This window comes from Cherax quadricarinatus, chromosome 43 (genome assembly GCF_038502225.1).
Source record: "Cherax quadricarinatus isolate ZL_2023a chromosome 43, ASM3850222v1, whole genome shotgun sequence".
NCBI classification, from domain to species: domain Eukaryota; kingdom Metazoa; phylum Arthropoda; class Malacostraca; order Decapoda; family Parastacidae; genus Cherax; species Cherax quadricarinatus.
Genome location: NC_091334.1, coordinates 33101834 through 33119333, shown reverse-complemented (window position 1 = coordinate 33119333; position 17500 = coordinate 33101834). Strand labels below are relative to the sequence as shown.

General features: G+C 39.0%; 1 protein-coding gene across 2 annotated transcripts in view; it reads left to right on the top strand.

The window, feature by feature from the left end:
- Rbf (Retinoblastoma-family protein) overlaps nucleotides 1-17500 on the top strand; it is a 319473-nt gene that overhangs the window by 133070 nt on the left and 168903 nt on the right. For both annotated transcript variants that reach the window (XM_053784060.2, XM_070093847.1), the window contains 2 exons: nucleotides 7828-7932; nucleotides 15563-15673. In XM_053784060.2, the coding sequence (XP_053640035.2) occupies nucleotides 7828-7932; nucleotides 15563-15673 (216 nt within the window). The remainder of the gene's footprint in view (nucleotides 1-7827; nucleotides 7933-15562; nucleotides 15674-17500) is intronic.

Here is a 17500-nt window from a genome sequence, read left to right as displayed (position 1 = left end):
TAAGGTTTTTACAGTAAAACTTGCTAAGTTGACAGCTTTAGGCCTTTCACTCTTAAGAATACAGGGAGTGGAGAAGTGTTTTTTGAATTTGATGTGCTAGGTGGGATGACCCTCCCTCTCCCCAAATCTTTAAAAAAAAAAAAAAAAAAAAAAAAAAAAGCTAATCAGTCTTCCTGGAAGTGTGCTGACATCACAGTTCTGATGACTCTTTCAACTGCTACCATCCCACCCTTCCAGAGTGCAGCCACTGTACTTCCCACCTTCAGGACACGAGTCTGGCTAACCAATTTCCCTGAATTTCTTCATTAGTGTTACCTTGCTCACTCAACACCTCAAGTCATAAAAATCCTTTCTTTCCCTCACTGCTCTCTGACACACATGCAAGCATCCTAGCTTGTTGGATGTCCAAGCCTCTGGCTCTTAAAAAAAAAAAAAATCGGGGAAATCAATTAGTTAGTCGTGGAGGTGGGTGAAGTGGGAGTGTTGTGGTTTATAAGGTTATTTGAACTGTGGGTCTTGTGTGCTGGTAAGACATCTATTGAATGAAAGATGGTTAATGTTTTTTCTTGTGTAAACCCTTCTACTTGGGTGGGAAATGGCATGTTGTGTAAAATATTCAAACAAACAACTTTATTTCTTTGTGTAGTATACAAAATGTAATATACATGTAATAATATATTGTTAAGCACGAAGAAAGCCACTAGCATTCAGTGCATTTTGGGCAGACTAATACTAATGCTTACACACACTACTTAACCCTTTCAGGGTCCAGAGACCAAATTTCGAAGTGTACACCAGTCTCCAAGAATTTTCAAAAAATAATTCTGGTTTTTCTTATGAAATGGTAGAGAATCTTTTTCTGAAGGTAATGAAACAAAAAGTACGAAATTTGATGGAAAATTGACGAAATTATGCTCTCATGAATTTTGATGTGTCAGCGATGTTTACGCATCGGTGATGTTGCTGACTTTGACTCGCATTTTAGGCCAATTACCTTATCCCAGTCAACAAAATTCTTAGCTATTTCACTAGTATTGCTTCTATTCTGTCGACTGAGCACGAGAAATCGCCAACTCGACTGTTTCAACTACAAAATAGTGATTGGAAATTGGTAATTTGGCCAATTTTGTGTGCAAAGTTCAAAATATTCCAATTTCAAAATAGGGTCCAGAATAAACAATGCAGGCGTTCCTGGCACTAAACTAACATTTCCTCTGTTCATTAGTTACATTTTCAGGCTTTACAAATGAATTCCATTTTGATTTTTAATTCACATAATGAATTTTTATTCAAACCAAAAAAAAATAGAAGATTTACTTTTAGGCAATATTGTAACAATTGTACAAATAATATCACCACATTTGTGAACATATATTATACCCACCAGCAGGCATGTATTAAACGTTTGAGATCATTTGTTTACTCTTGATCATTGGCAAAAATTTAACATTTCTGCTACTTTGAGCTCAGTTTCAAGCCATTTTCAGTACTAAAACCAATCAAAATCATCCCTATTTCTGCAGTATATCTTCCATTCTATCAAATGAGACCAAGAAATTGCAAATACGTACAACTATAAAAAACATAAACACTGCAAAGTTGCCGTTTTAATCGAAAATTACGGTCTGTTTTTTTTTCCTTTCATTATGCAGTGTGCTGCAGGATTTGTTTTATGTGGTGCACATATACCACATAGATGTATTCTTTCATATCTAGGCCCAAATTTACTACTCACAGCTTATCAGAGTGAGCTGAGCTCATGGCGTAGATCTACGGCATGGACCCTGAAAGGGTTAAGGTTATGCAGGTTACCGAGTGGTACAGTTTTAATTATGCATTATTATAAAAAGAGAGGTAGCAAAAGTATTTCAGTTAGTGCAATTAACAGAGATAGGAAAATATTACATGTAGCACAATATACAATAGTACATTTTGAACGTGTATTAAATACTTTAACCCTTTCAGGGTTTCGGACGTACTAGTACGGCTTACGCACCAGGGTTTTTGACGTTCTAGTACGCCTAAATTCTAGCGCCCTCAATTCTAGTGAGAGAAAGCTGGTAGGCGTACATATGAAAGAATGGGTCTGTGGTCAGTGTGCGCAGTATAAAAAAAAGTCCTGCAGCACAGTGCGTAATGAGGAAAAAAACTGACCGTGCTTTTGGATTAAAACAGTGACTTTGCATTGTATTTTCGTGTGGTATTTATTGTTGTATTCTAGCTTTCCTGGTCTCATTTTATAGAATGGAAGACATATTACAGAAATTGAGATGATTTTGACTGGTTTTACAATGAAAAGTACCTTGAAATTCAGCTCAAAGTAGCAGAAATGTTCGATTTTTACCTAAGTTCAAAAGTAAACAAATCATGCTAAGCGTCCAATACACGTCAACTGGTGAATCTAAGTCTTTCACAAGTGCACCGATATTATTTATACCATTTCTACACTAATGCAGTAGTCTGCATAACAGTAAATCTTCTATTTTTTGTGAGAATAAAAATTCAAAGTGGAAAGCAGAAGAATGTAAGAGGGGCCTGGGGATGTGACTAATTAACAGAGGAAATGTTATTTTAGTGCCAGGAATGTCTTTCTTGTTTATTCTGGACCCTATTCGGAAATTGGCATCGTTTGAAATTTGTGTGAAATTGGCAAAATTGCTAAATTCTGACCACTGTATTGGATAGTTGAAATTGGCAAATGGGTGGTTTCTTGTACTCATTCGATAGAAAAAATGGAGTTCTAGCGAAATAGTTATGATTTTTGTTGACTAGTGCACTGGAATTGGCCAAAATAGGGCTCAAAGTTGGCAAAATTGCCGATGCGTGAACATCGTTGAGACTGCTAACTTCGTGAGAGCATAATTCCGTAAGTTTTCCATCGAATTTCATACTTTTGGTGTCATTATGATTGGGAAAAGATTCTCTATCTTTTCATAAGAATTTTTTTTTTTTTTTTTAAATTTGGGGGACCCTGAGAACAAGTCTCTGAGAGGGCCTGTCGACCCTGAAAGGGTTAAACTAATTTAGTGATCTTAAGTTAATTGGGATTTATTAAGTAGTTTCAAATTGGCTCTGTGACTTCACTGATGCTATGGGGTGTGATTGTATTTACCTGCCTTGATTGAAACTGAGGTGTATGATTGTATATGTGACTTGATTGAATCCATGAAGAGTGCAGTTATGTTCACCTGACTTTAAATGTAGCTGTTGCAAAAATTTAAGAAAAGTTGCTCAGTTGAAAACTAAAACTATATAAACTATTTGAATAAGATACAAATTGTAAAAATTTTGGCTGTTCCAAAGAAAATGGGAAAAAATTTATATCGAAAAAATGAGTAAATTTAATATTAAATATGACAGTTCTCTTGTGAGACAAGTTGCAGAAAATGTTGACTGAATACCTGAACTCAATGAGTTGATCTTGGTGAAGGGCTCTTGCTCTAAGGGCCTTGAACTGTTTTACCTTTCCTCTTGGTTACTCCTGATTTTCTCATTCCTTAGGCAGTGTGTGACCTGTTTAACACTTTCCAATTAATATAATGATCAGACTACAGTAGACCCTTAGTTAAGATGTTAACGGTTTTTCTGCAGATTCTTCTTCATTATATCGTTATCATTATTGAGATCATTTACATGTGGTTGCATATCTTCCAAGCTCTCACCTGACAATCTCTTTGCCAGCTGAATAATTTTGTGAACATGATTCTGAGCCGAGGGAAAAACCTGTGATATTCACCACACTAGGAGTGTGTAAAGGTAGAAAGTTGAAAGTGAACATAGAAAACAGTAAGGTAATGAGGGTATTAAATGATTTAGAAAAAGAAAAATTGGATATCAAATTAGAGAGAAGGAGTATAGAAGAAGTGAATGTTTTCAGATATTTGGGTGTTGTCCTGTCTAAGGGCAATGTGTGGTGTAAATATTATGCAGAAAATTCGGAGTGTGGAAATTAGGAGGAGGTGTGGAGTTAATGAAAGTATTAGTCAGAGGGCTGAAGAGGGGTTGTTGAGGTGGTTTGGTCATTTAAGAGAGAATGGATCAAAGTAGAATGACGTGGAGAGTGTATAAATACGTAGGGTAAGGAAGGTGGGGTAGGGGTCGTCCTTGAAAAGTTTGGAGGGAGGGGGTAAAGGAGGTTTTGTGGGCGAGGGGCTTGGATTTCCAGCAAGCGTGCATGAGCGTGTTAGGAGTGAATGGAGACAAATGGTATTTGGGATGTGATGAGCTGTTGGAGTGTGAGCAGGGTAATATTTAGTGAAGGGATTCAGGGAAACCAGTTATTTTTATATTGCCAGACTTGAGTACTGGAAATGGGAAGTACAGTGCCTGCCCCTTATAGGAGGGGTTTGGGATATTGGCAGTTTGAAGGGATATGCTGTATATCTTTATACGTGTATGCTTCTAAGCTGTTGTGTTCTGAGCACCTCTGCAGAAACAGTGATTATGTACTAGTGAGGTGAAAGTGTTGAATGGTGAAAATATTTTCCTTTTGGTGATTTTCTTTCTTTTTGGGTCACCCTGCCTCGGTGGGAGATGGCCGACTTGTTGAAAAAAAAAAAGGCCATAATTTTCCCCGGCCTGCCTTCATTGCTCATTGAGGCATATCATCCATACACTTTCAACGTAGTTGATGGCATCTGCATTTTTATATTTTTACCAGAACTCTGGCACGCCAAACTCTTAGTCAGCATCCATTGCAGTGTTGTCACACGTAATCTCTTAATTGTAACCCATGTACCATTATGCCGAGGGCAAGGATGCATCTGACATACTAATACAGGAGGGCCCTGCTTTACAACACTTTGCTAATATGGACATTTCAAATTATTATTCTTTCAACAAACTGGTTGTATCCCACTGAAGCAGGGTGGTCCAAAAAGAAAAAGAAATTTCTTTTTTAACTTCAGTAGTGTGTACAGGAGAAGAGGTTACTAGCCTCTTGCTCCTGGCATTTTAATTGCCTCTTACTACACGCATGGCTTATGGAGCAAGAATTCTGTTTAACTTCTCTATGGAGATAAAAAATAAATAACAAAGACTAGTAAGAAAATAGAAGAAAACCCAGGTCCGTGTATATATATGCTTGTACATGCATACATAGTGTTACCTAAGTGTAAGTAGAAGTAGCAAGACGTACCTTAAATCTCGCATGTTTATGAGGCAGAAAGACACAAACAATCTTACGATCATGTGAATGATTTACAGGCTTTCGTTTTACACTCGCTTGGCAGGATTGTAGTACCTCCTGGGGCGGTTGCTATCTACCTAGGACATTTCAAGTTATACCCAAAAATTTTTGCAAACAATTATTAGTTAGGTTCTATGGAAAAATCCGCAAATTACTGAAGCCGTGAATTTGGAACCGCAAATTTGTGGGGATCAATTGTACTCTTGTGTTAAATTGACATCTAAGGGTAGTTGTGCTACAGCTCTTTTCATTTTACGGTGGTAACCTGGAACATAACCTGCTGTATAATCGGGGCCTTTTTGTACACACACTTTTTTATGCTTTTAACCCTTTTGATGTCTGTGCCATTGTTCTACATGTTTGAAGCCAGGGTCCATGCCATAGTACTATGACATAAACTCAGCTCGCTCAGATAAGCTGCGAGTGGTAAATTTGAGCCTAGGTATGAGAGAATAGGTATGCACCATATAAAAGAAAAATCCTGCAGCATGCAGTGCATAATGAGGAAAATAACCATCATTTTGGTTAAAATCCAGATAGTGCTGTACTCTGCTTGAAGATATGAGTAAAGGTGATGACGCAGTCTTGTGGTTCTCTCTGCGAGACAGAGCTAGACGGATAAACAGATAGACAGGGAGCCTGAGACACAAATACACTCATGTTTGTGTACCAGCGAAAACAAAGTGAGGGCGATGCTCATCAAATGTCGCCCCCTAATCTTTTCTTATCTCTGCACCTTCAGTATGCTCATCAAACGTCAGCTCTTATCAGATGTTATCTCATTACGTCACTGTCAGGGGTGGACTTTGTTTTTCATGCTTCAAGGCAACGTCTTCTCCTCCTTCTCCTTCTCCTCCTCCTCCTCTTCCTCATTGTTATTATATATTTCCACATATCCGAAACATTGCTGGGACGTATAAATACTTTGTATATATTCCAAGACAATAGTAAATGGCCAAGGCAGGTGTAAATGTCCACCTGTCAGTGTGTTTGTGACAATTTAAGTTCAGTACCTAATACTAGTGTCAGAACAAAGACTGGTTATAAAATGACAAGAACTACTATTAATTGTAATTATCGGAACATAAAAATTATATAAAATATGAAAAATAGAAAAAAGGCATATCGGCAACACTTCTGCAAGCGGCAGGACTCCATGTTGCTGTTACATGAGCATCCAGTGCCAGCTTCTCGGGTTCATGTCTCTGTAAGTACCGACTCTTGATTTTTTTTTTATTCTCAAGCAAGTCAAATTTTTTTTTTTTCTCTCTCAACAAGTCTGCGCGAGTGAACGTATATATACATTTGGACCGTTGAAGGGTTAAATCTCTCGAACCAACCTTTGCTGGCCTTAAATTCACTCGCATCACCACTAGTTGCATGCATTTTTTTAATTAAATCATCATGCAACTGGCTTGCCTTTTCACATATGATTGCTTCAGAGATGCTATCTCCTGATATGTTTTTCATTTATCCACACCAATAACAGTCAACATCTTCGAGTAGTACTTGTGATCTGTGTTTCAATAACATACTTGCACCTTTTGCAACAACAGCTTCCTTGATTGCCTAACTGTTGGCCAAGTTAGTAGCAATGGTTGATTTGGGGTTTGTTATACAACCTGGCCAGCTCGCATTCCAATTTCGTACTTTGTGATGATCTCCATTTCAATTGTAATTGTCACCCTTTTTACCACAGGGCTGGCACTAGCTTTCTTGGGGCCCATGGTGGTTTATTTTGCAGTTACATGCACTAAAAACACTGGAATAATACAAAATGTACCGAATGTATGTGTGGATGTGACCGTACTGGGCAGCTAAGGCACCCTCAGGCCAGATGGGACATGTGGATGCGTTCGGGACGAATCATGTTGGTCGAGTTTTTCATCATTGGTCGGGCCAAAAATTTTTACGCTCAAACGCTTCGTTAGTCGAAGTTATCGTTAGACGATGTCTTCGTTGGTCGGGGTCCACTGTACTTGCCGAGTGTGTTAATAGATGGTGTCATAACCATGGGTCTACTGAATATAGAATTGTTAATCAAATTTCTTATTTGCATAAAACTTGTGTACAAAACATTTAAGCATTACAGGTTGTGTGTACAAGGTTGTCATTTCATTATACTCTTAGTTTAAGGTTTCCTGAAATATTATGTAACATTGTGAATTCTCCCTTGTTAGGGATGAACACTTTTAACCCATCTGTAACTCCTGCAAAAATTGGGAGTGTACTTATACTTGAAAATCATAACACAAGTGTAAACAGCTAGTTTTTAGCACAGATCTGCTAGTTATACTGCTGGTCTGCTACTTTAGCTCTAGTCTGCTAGTTTTTGCACAGACTTGCTGTGTATTCATGTCCTGTCTTTTACATGGGTTATTTACATTATTCCACAATAAGCTAAATGATAAAGTATGTTAAACATCAATTGATTTATTAGTGTATTTTGCAGTGTGTTGTATGACTTGACTTTTTACTAGTAACACAAATTGAAGATCAAAGTATTTTGGTCAGTCATAGCCCATCATTAAGGTATGACTTGATAATGGTTGAAGTGGGGCAATCTCAAGGTTTGTGGATTTGTTTTTAGTCATTGTAGTAACAGTTTTGTGATATTTTTTTTTTTTTTTTACCCCCAGGCACTTTTGAGAGAAGATTTATTTCACCGGACACTATTTACCTGCTGCCTAGAAATTGTTCTAAAGTCCTATAATGACCCCAGAAGGTTTCCATGGTCGTTACAAGTGAGTATAATCGACTAACCTTGGCTTTTTATTACCATGGACTTGAAGTTTTTTCAATATATTAGTGATCAGTGGAGAGGTAAATCCCACATGGATGGAGCATTGAACACAGTTGAGATACATTTTACATCATCTTTGGCCAAATACTATTTTCAGCTGAGGATGGTGTGTGAGGGTGAAGTGTACATATCCTTCCTTCTCTGTCTCGGATTTCACATTCCTGTGGAATTTGTCTGCTCATTTTGAAATGTTACTGTGAGGGAAAAGTTCAACAGATAGGAGTAGCAAGCGAGTATATGGTAATGATAGTTTGATTGCCGGCTGCTTGTTAAGGTAGGGTCAGTCTAGCTCCTGCTATCCCCTCCCCCCTTTCTCCCCACCCCGAAAGGTGACGTGTGGGGCTCCGGCCAAACAGTAATCACTCGACTCACAGCTCCCAGCACAACTGTAAGTAAAAGCCTCTGCTCCTATTCTAGTGGATATTGGTTGAAAGCTTCACTTTTGACCAATAATAAACTTTGTCCTTTCAGTTTTAAGCTCCACATGAGACTTTTCGATAATCACCACCTTTTTTAAGTATCTTAAACTTATCATGGAGAGTGATTTCTTAAGCAGTGGGTAACCTCTCTCTCTTTCCAGCTTGGAATGACAGATCGGGTTACCTGCCAGCCAACGAGAAGTGTTGAAGGAGACGGACTGAAAACGGTCTTGGGACGTCACCTTATAATCTACCTACCTGATAAATTGTACAGGACACTGCCCCTCATCTTTGCAGTGGTAAAGAACCTGCGTTCGTGTCATATGGACTGACTATTCAAGGCTATAGACTCTGTGAAGAACTAGTCGTTGGGTTGTCACCAACACCTGTAACTCGCCCCCCCCCCCCCCATCATCAGTAACGGCTACAATTTCTACAAGACGGTGTCAACCTCCACCAGACACCCCAGTATAACTGTATATGTTAGCGTTGAATTCAAATGTCATATTTTTATTTCATTTTTCATTTTTCTGTCAAATAGGATACACATTCATTTTTTCAATGTTTTATCTTTGCATTAATAAATAATAAAGTGTTTATCTTTGTGAATTATTATTTCATTTTCTATTCATTAATTTTCCTGAGGAGGAGCCAGCCTTGGTAATACTGTCTGAAGTTGTTACAGGGCTGAGTAAGCCTTCACAAGTGGCGACCTTGCCAGGATCAACTCGACTGAATCAAGGTTCGACTTCATCTTGAATCTACCATTGGAACTTCAACGCCGCGTACCACAGACGGTTACCACCAGCCATGAGTAATTATTCTCTATGGTAGGACTACAGTACAGGTATTTAAATGATTTGTCGATTGTTATAGTCTCAATTTATTGTAAGTCAAGTCAAGGCAGGATGTACTAGTTAATTCTGCCTCCTTTATTCTTGAGCTTGAAACGATTTGGAGGAATAAACTCTAGGGACCCCGAGATTTTCCAGTGACAAGTTATTTCATTGAACTCTTGATTATATCAAGGGAACTGTTGGACACTTGATTTTTTTTTGTTGGTGAGAAGATTGGATGGTCAAGGGACCCCATTCTACTTACTGTTTGCTCGGAGCTGGCATAGAACCCTCGGTTTTCATTCACACATACTGTTTAATCGAAGCAGGGATCAAACCCTCCGATTTATTTACAGTTTGAACAGAGCAGGAATTGAACCCTCAGTTTTCTTTGATATATCCGTTTCATTTTCCCCTGGTAGTTTGTTATTCTTGCAAGTATGGAGGAATACCAGTTTTGGATGAGCGCTGGGAGTAAGTTCGGAATAACGGGGAAAAATTTAGCTTTTATGAGTGCTAAGATCCAGGAAAGAATGGAGAAGGAAAGAATTGAGAGAGAAGAAAGACAGAAAGAGAGGAGAAAAAGGAGAGAGATCGAATTGAAAGAGAAAATCAAGAAAAAGAAAGAGGAAAAAAAGGGGCGTGATAGACTTGATCGTGAGGAGAGAGCTAAAATATGTGAGGAACAAGTTAGGTTAAGAGAACTTGAGGAAAGATAGAGAATGTGAGGAAAAAGCTTGAGAATGAACTGCGAGAGACAAAAAGATCGCGAGCTCGAAAAATCTCGCCTTGAATTAGAGAATAAAAAGTTAACTTGTACGCAACAACAATTAGAGGAAGGAGTAATTGAACATGATGCAGCTAGTGAACATATTCCAACACCTAATTTATCTCCCTTCACAGAGGGTGAAGACATTACTTCATACATTATCAGGTTTGAAAATACCGCTACCCTCTGTGAATGGCCTGCTGACATCTGGGCTACCAGGTTAGGAATGTTATTTTCTGGTACAGCTTTGAATATCTATGCAACTTTGTCGCAGGATATCATATGTAATTATAACCTACTGAAGAAGGCAATCCTTAAAGCATATCAAAAAACCACAAATTCTTATAGGAAAGATTTCAGGTATGCCACCTTACAGCCTGGCCAGAACTTTCAGCAGTTACAAGTAACTCTTTCGTCTGTTCAACTTTTGGATAGAGTTCAGGAATTGATCACAGTTATGAATCTCTTAGAGACTTCATGGTTGCTGACCAGTTCCTGACAGCTCTTCCCCACCAAATACGAAAATTCATTAGAGAACGTAACCTGATTAAAGCTGAAGAAGTTGCTGAGGCTGCTGACTTATATGCTGAGGCTCGCAATTCCTATAAAGACCTAAAGGGATCGATCCCTAAGGGCAATGGTTCACCTGAACCAAAGATTAAGAAGCCTAGAGTAGAAAGAAAGTCACCAGCTATTATACCAACATGTCATCGGTGTGGTGGTATTGGACATAAACGTCCAGATTGTCCTTCCAAGAAAATAAAGTTGGTAGATGTTTTGTTGGCGGTAATGACCTAGCAACCTTCTGTTCAGGAGCAGTTAAAGGTATAAAAGTCTCACACACATTATGTGACACTGGATGTACGTGCATCATAATTTCGGACAAACTGTTCGCTTACTTTAAAACCTCTCGTGTGTCCTCTATTCTTTCAGATTACTTGGGTTGTGAAAATGCTTTCCCTACAATACATTGTTACTTGAAAACTAAGTGGTTCACCGGTTGGACTAATGCGGTACTAGCCCCAATTACTTGTTCTATAATAGTGGGTAACATTAACCCTTTTAGGGTCCAAGGCCCAAATCTGGAGTCACGCACCAGTGTCCAAGAATTTAAAAAAAAAAATGTTATTTTTTCTTATGAAATCGTAGAGAATCTTTTTGTGAAGGTAATAAAACAAAAAGTACGAAATTTGGTGGAAAATTGACGAAATTATGCTCTCGCGAATTTTGATGTCAGCTATATTTACGAATCGGCGATTTTGCCGACTTTGACTCCCATTTTAGGCCAATTACATTATTCCAATCAACCAAATTCTTAGCTATTTCACTAGTATTACTTCTATTCTATCGATTGAGCACAAGAAATCGCCAAGTCAACTGTTTCAACTACAAAATAAAGTGATCGGAAATTGTTAATTTGGCCAATTTAACACAAAGTTCAAAATATTCCAATTTCAAAATAGGGTCCAGAATAAACAATGTAGGCATTCCTGGCACTAAACTAACATTTCCTCTGTTCATTAGTTATGTTTTGAGGCTTTACAAATAAATTCCATTTTGATTTTTTATTCACATAATGAATTTTTATTCACACCAAAAAATAGAAGATTTACTGTTATGCAATACTGTAATAATTGTATAAATATCATCACCATATTTGTGAATGTATATTAGACCCACCAGCTGACGTGTATTAGACGTATGAGGTCGTTTTACTCTTGAATATCGGCAAAAATTTAACATTTCCGCTACTTTGAGCTCAGTTTCAAGCCATTTCCAGTGCTAAAACCAATCAAAATCATCTCTATTTCTGTAATATGTCTTCCATTCTATCAAATAAGACCAAGAAATCGCAAATACAACTATAAAAAACATACGAAAAAACACTGCAAAGTTGCTGTTTTAATCGAAAAATCATGATTTAAGTTTTTTTCTCTCATTATACACAGTGTGCTGCAGGATCTGTTTTATGTGGTGCACACATACCACATAGATGTATTCTCTCATATCTAGGCCCAAATGTACCACTCACAGTTTATCAGAGTGAGCTGAGCTCATGGCGTAGATCTACGGTTTGGACACTCACCGTAAAGCCGTAGATCTACGGGACGGACCCTGAAAGGGTTAAAGGTGCCGTTCTTCCTTCAGAGGCGGATCTTTCGTCACCACCCATGAATCTAAGTTTTCCAGCTCCTCTTCGTTGCAAGTTAAATAAGCCCCTTAACAATTCCACACCGGAAGCTGCATTGTCTCGTACTGTTCATTTGGGGGTGGAAACAGATGATACTGCTCTCGATAGTGAGGTAGCAGGATCACCTGTCCACTCGTCAGGTGAAAGTAAGGGTATTGCCTCCTGCACTCTCAATGTCTTGACTAGGGCTCAGACCATAACCCTGGCTTCTCCTACCTCTTCTCCCACCGTAAGTCCTTTTATTTTCCTAGATTTTATGTCCAAGGATGACTTTGTCAATATACAGTGCTATTGCCCTTCACTTCGGGATTGTCATAATCAAGCTTTTAACAACAAAGTTATCCATGGTAGATACGTATCTCATAAGTTTGAATATATTAATGGTATCTTATATAAATCTGTATTTAAATCTCATTCTTCAGCGATAGATTATTCCCTCCTTGCTGTTCCTAAACCATGTCGAGAGACTGTTCTTCAAATGGCTCATGATTTGCCAGTGACCTAACACTTGGCCCATCGTAAGACATAGCATAAACTCAAGCACACTTATTTTTGGCCAAGCATGTACTTACAGGTTACAAAGAAGTATAGTTCTTGCAGTAGGTGTCAGGTGCTTGCTGCACAAAATAAATGCTCCTAGTTCCTGTACATTTATTAAATCTAAAACTTCTCTCCTGCAGAAACGAGATACTCCACCATAGAAAAGGAATGTTTGGCCCTTGTGTGGGGTATCTCCAAACTTAAATTTTATTTACTGGGAAAAGAATGTATTTTAGAAACGGATCACAAACCTTTGATATACCTAGAAACTTTTAAGGGAACCAACAGTTGCCTCTTAAGGTGGACATTGGCACTCCAAGCTTTTAAGTTTCATATTGTGTATATCAATGGTTCATCCAATCATTTCTGACTGGTTAAGTCGTGACAGTTAGTAGATTTGTTGCCTTACGCGACTTCGTATTAGAACTTTTTCTTCGCCTATTCTTCTTATACTCCTTGACTATAAGTCTTGGTATGGGGACATGTGAGGGAAAAGTTCAACAGATAGGAGTAGTGAGCGAGTATATGGTAACGATAGTTTGATTGCCGGCTGCTTGTTAAGGTAGGGTCAGTCTAGCTCCCGCTATCCCCCCTCCCTTCTCCCCACCTCGAAAGGTGACGTGTGGGGCTCCGGCCAAACAGTAATCACTTGACTCTCAGCTCCCAGCACAACTGTAAGTAAAAGCCTCTGCTCCTATTCTAGTGGATATTGGTTGAAAGCTTCACTTTTGACCAATAATAAACTTTGTCCTTTGTTTTAAGCTCCACATGACTTTTCGATAATCACCACCTTTTTTAAGTATCTTACACTTATCATGGAGAGTGATTTCTTAAGCAGTGGGTAACCTCTCTCTCTTTCCAGCTTGGAATGACAGATCGGGTCACCTGCCAGCCAACGAGAAGTGTTGAAGGAGACGGACTGAAAACGGTCTTGGGACGTCACCTTATAATCTACCTACCTGATAAATTGTACAGGGCACTGCCCCTCATCTTTGCAGTGGTAAAGAACCTGCGTTCCTGTCATTTGGACTGACTATTCAAGGCTATAGACTCTGTGAAGAACTAGTTGTTGGGTTGTCACCAACACCTGTAACCCCCCCCCCCCCCCTCCCCCACATCATCAGTAACGGCTACAATTTCTACAAGATGGTGTCAACCTCCACCAGACACCCCAGTATAACTGTATATATTAGCGTTGAATTCAAATGTCATGTTTTTATTTCATTTTTCATTTTTCTGTCAAATAAGATACACATTCATTTTTTCAATGTTTTATCTTTGCATTACTAAATAATAGTGTTTATCTTTGTGAATTATTTCTTTTTCTATTCATTAATTTTCCTGAGGAGGAGCCAACCTTGGTAATACTTTTTGAGGTTGTTACAGGGCTGAGTAAGCCTTCACAGTTACCATGATCCATGAAATCATAATAACATGATTGCAAACAAATCATGGAATATGTGGAGTTCAAACCCATGGCAGACGAGTCCTAAAACTCGCTGGCCAAGTGGTTAACACACTGGCCTGTGAGGTTTAAAACTTGCTGGCCAAGTGGTTAACACACTGGCCTGTGAGGTTTAAAACTCGCTGGCCAAGTGGTTAACACACTGGCCTGTGAGGTTTAAAACTCGCTGGCCAAGTGGTTAACACACTGGCCTGTGAGGTTTAAAACTCGCTGGCCAAGTGGTTAACACACTGGCCTGTGAGGTTTAAAACTCGCTGGCCAAGTGGTTAACACACTGGCCTGTGAGGTTTAAAACTCGCTGGCCAAGTGGTTAACACACTGGCCTGTGAGGTTTAAAACTCGCTGGCCAAGTGGTTAACACACTGGCCTGTGAGGTTTAAAACTCGCTGGCCAAGTGGTTAACACACTGGCCTGTGAGGTTTAAAACTCGCTGGCCAAGTGGTTAACACACTGGCCTGTGAGGTTTAAAACTCGCTGGCCAAGTGGTTAACACACTGGCCTGTGAGGTTTAAAACTCGCTGGCCAAGTGGTTAACACACTGGCCTGTGAGGTTTAAAACTCGCTGGCCAAGTGGTTAACACACTGGCCTGTGAGGTTTAAAACTCGCTGGCCAAGTGGTTAACACACTGGCCTGTGAGGTTTAAAACTCGCTTGCCATGGGCTCAGACCCCACCTGTTCCATGATTTTTAAATGTCATCTGTGAAATATTTGATCATTCATGTGAGATTTACTTGTTAATTTTGAAATATTTTATGTATGAAACATTTGATCATATTTAGCATTATGTAAAAAGATGTATTGCATAGTTTGTTTCCTTACAGGACACAAGACCAAAGTTTCTTCCTTCTTTCTTGTTTGTCAAATGACACTTTTGCAACATTTAGGAATCCTTATTGAGGAAACATTTAGCCAGCCAGTGGCTTCTTCAGTTTTGTACAGAGAAGACTACTGGAAGATAAGGAGGAATTTGAGGTAATCAGTCCCTCATCCTGGAATTTTTGTGTTCAGTTCATCGGTCTGGACTGAAGAAGCCACTGAGTGATAAAATATTTCCACAATAGATTGTTTTCCAAATGTTGCACAGGTGTCTCATTCTTCAACTTGTAAATCATTTACATCAATCTTGTTTGTAATCAGTTTTTTTTTTTTTTTCTTCAGAATCCTTTAGTAATTTATTAAAACTTACGCCTTTCCTTGAATCAGACTTGATGACCTCCCACTCCCCAAGCACTGTGTGACCCCTTACGGGTTTAGTACTTGTAAGTGCTGAAGCACAATATTTCTTGAGTTGTGCATGGCACAAAACTCAGAATTTCCACATATCTAACATCAAGTTGTTTGTGTTGACAGGTTGGTCGTGTAGAGCCTTACTACTTCATAAGGATCATTGAACCAGTTATACGGTCAGAAAAACAGTCAGACAATCAACTGTCCAGAGAACTGGTTAAGCACCTTAAAGGAGTGAGTGTTGAGTGTTACTTTTTTAGCTGTTACTTGTGTTGAGTATTCTCCTAATTGTGGGTGCAGGAGTAGTCATAGCTCCTGGGACCACCTCTTCATTGGTCGCTACTAGGTCCTCGCCCTATTTCATGAGCTTTATCGTACCTCCTCTTGAAGCTATATATGAATCCTGCCTCCACTACATCGCTCTCCAGACTATTCCATTTCCTGACAACCCTGTGACTGAAGAAATACTTTGTAATATCCCTGTGACTCGTCTGAGTCGGCTTCCAATTGTGACCCCTTGTTGCTGTGTCCCATCTCCGAAACATGCTGTCCCTATCCACCTTGTTAGTTCCTCTCAGTATTTTGATATATCATGTCTTCCCTATCCCTCCTGTCCACAAGTGTTGTCATGTTGATTTCCCTTAACTCGTTAATTGTCCAAATGTAGATCTACATTCTTCATGCCACCGCTCCGAATATTTTGGATTCTTTTTTTTTTTTTTTTTTAATTAAATAGTGCCATTTTCTGTGTAATAAGACCAAAAACAAATTGGGGTCAGTTCTTTCCAAGATATAAGACCACGAAGTTTTTGCTGGATGCTCACCTGACAGCAACATGGAGTCCTGCTGCTTGCAGAAATGTTGCCAATATAGTTTTTCTAGTTTATTTTTTAATTTAAATGTTCTGATAATTACAATTTGTAGTAGTTCTTGTGATTTCTTAGCCAATCTTTGTTCTGTCACTAATATTAGATACTGAAATAGTGCTCAAATAGTTGAACACATTGACAAGTGAACATTTTCACCTGCCTTGGTTACATACCATTGTCTAGAATTTTTTTTTTTTTCAACAAGTCGGCCGTCTCCCACCGAGGCAGGGTGACCCAAAAAAGAAAATCTCCAAAAAGAAAATACGTACTTTCATCATCATTCAACACTTGCACCACACTCACACATTATCACTGTTTTTGCAGAGGTACTCAGGATACAACAGTTTAGAAGCATATACAGTGGTCCCCCGCTTTTCGTAGTTCCTGGCAATCGTAAAATTCGCCAATCATAGGGGTATTTTCATATAAACATGGACTCGCTTTTCATAGGTTGACTCGCGAGTCGCAGTTCGTCCGGGACGCGTACCCACGGCGTGAGCCGGGGCGGCAGCCAGTCTGGCATTGTTTACCAGTGAGCGAAGGTCCCCTCACGTGCTCCAGTGAAATGTTTCATAATATTCCATTTATTTTAGTGCTTGCAAGTACTAAATAAGCTACCATGGCTCCAAAGAAAGCTCCTAGTGCCAAGCCTGTGGTAAAGAAGGTGAGAAATACGATTGAATTTAAGAAAACCATCATTGAACAATATGAAAATGGTACAAGTGTGGCTGAACTGTCCAGGATGTATAAGAAATCCTACACAACCTTATGTTCCATAGTGGCGAAGAAAAAGGAAATACATGTAAAGGATGCTGTTGTTGCAAAGGGAGTAACTATGCTGACAAAAATGAGATCACCAGTACTGGAAAAGGTTGAGAAGTTATTATTGGTGTGGATAAATGAGAAACAATTAGCAGGAGATACTCTTATGAATTAGATTATTTGTGAAAAGGCTAGGCAGTTGCATGAAGATTTGGTAAAGAAATTGCCTGCAAATAGTGGTGAAGTGAGTGAATTTAAGGCCAGCAAAGTCTGGTTTGAGAGATTTAAGAACCGTACTGGCATACAGTGTGGTAAGGCATGGTGAGGCTGCCAGTTCGGACCACAAGGCGGCTGAAAAATATGTGCATGAATTCCAGGAGTACAGAGGCTGAAGGACTGAAACCTGAACAAGTGTTCAATTGTGATGAAA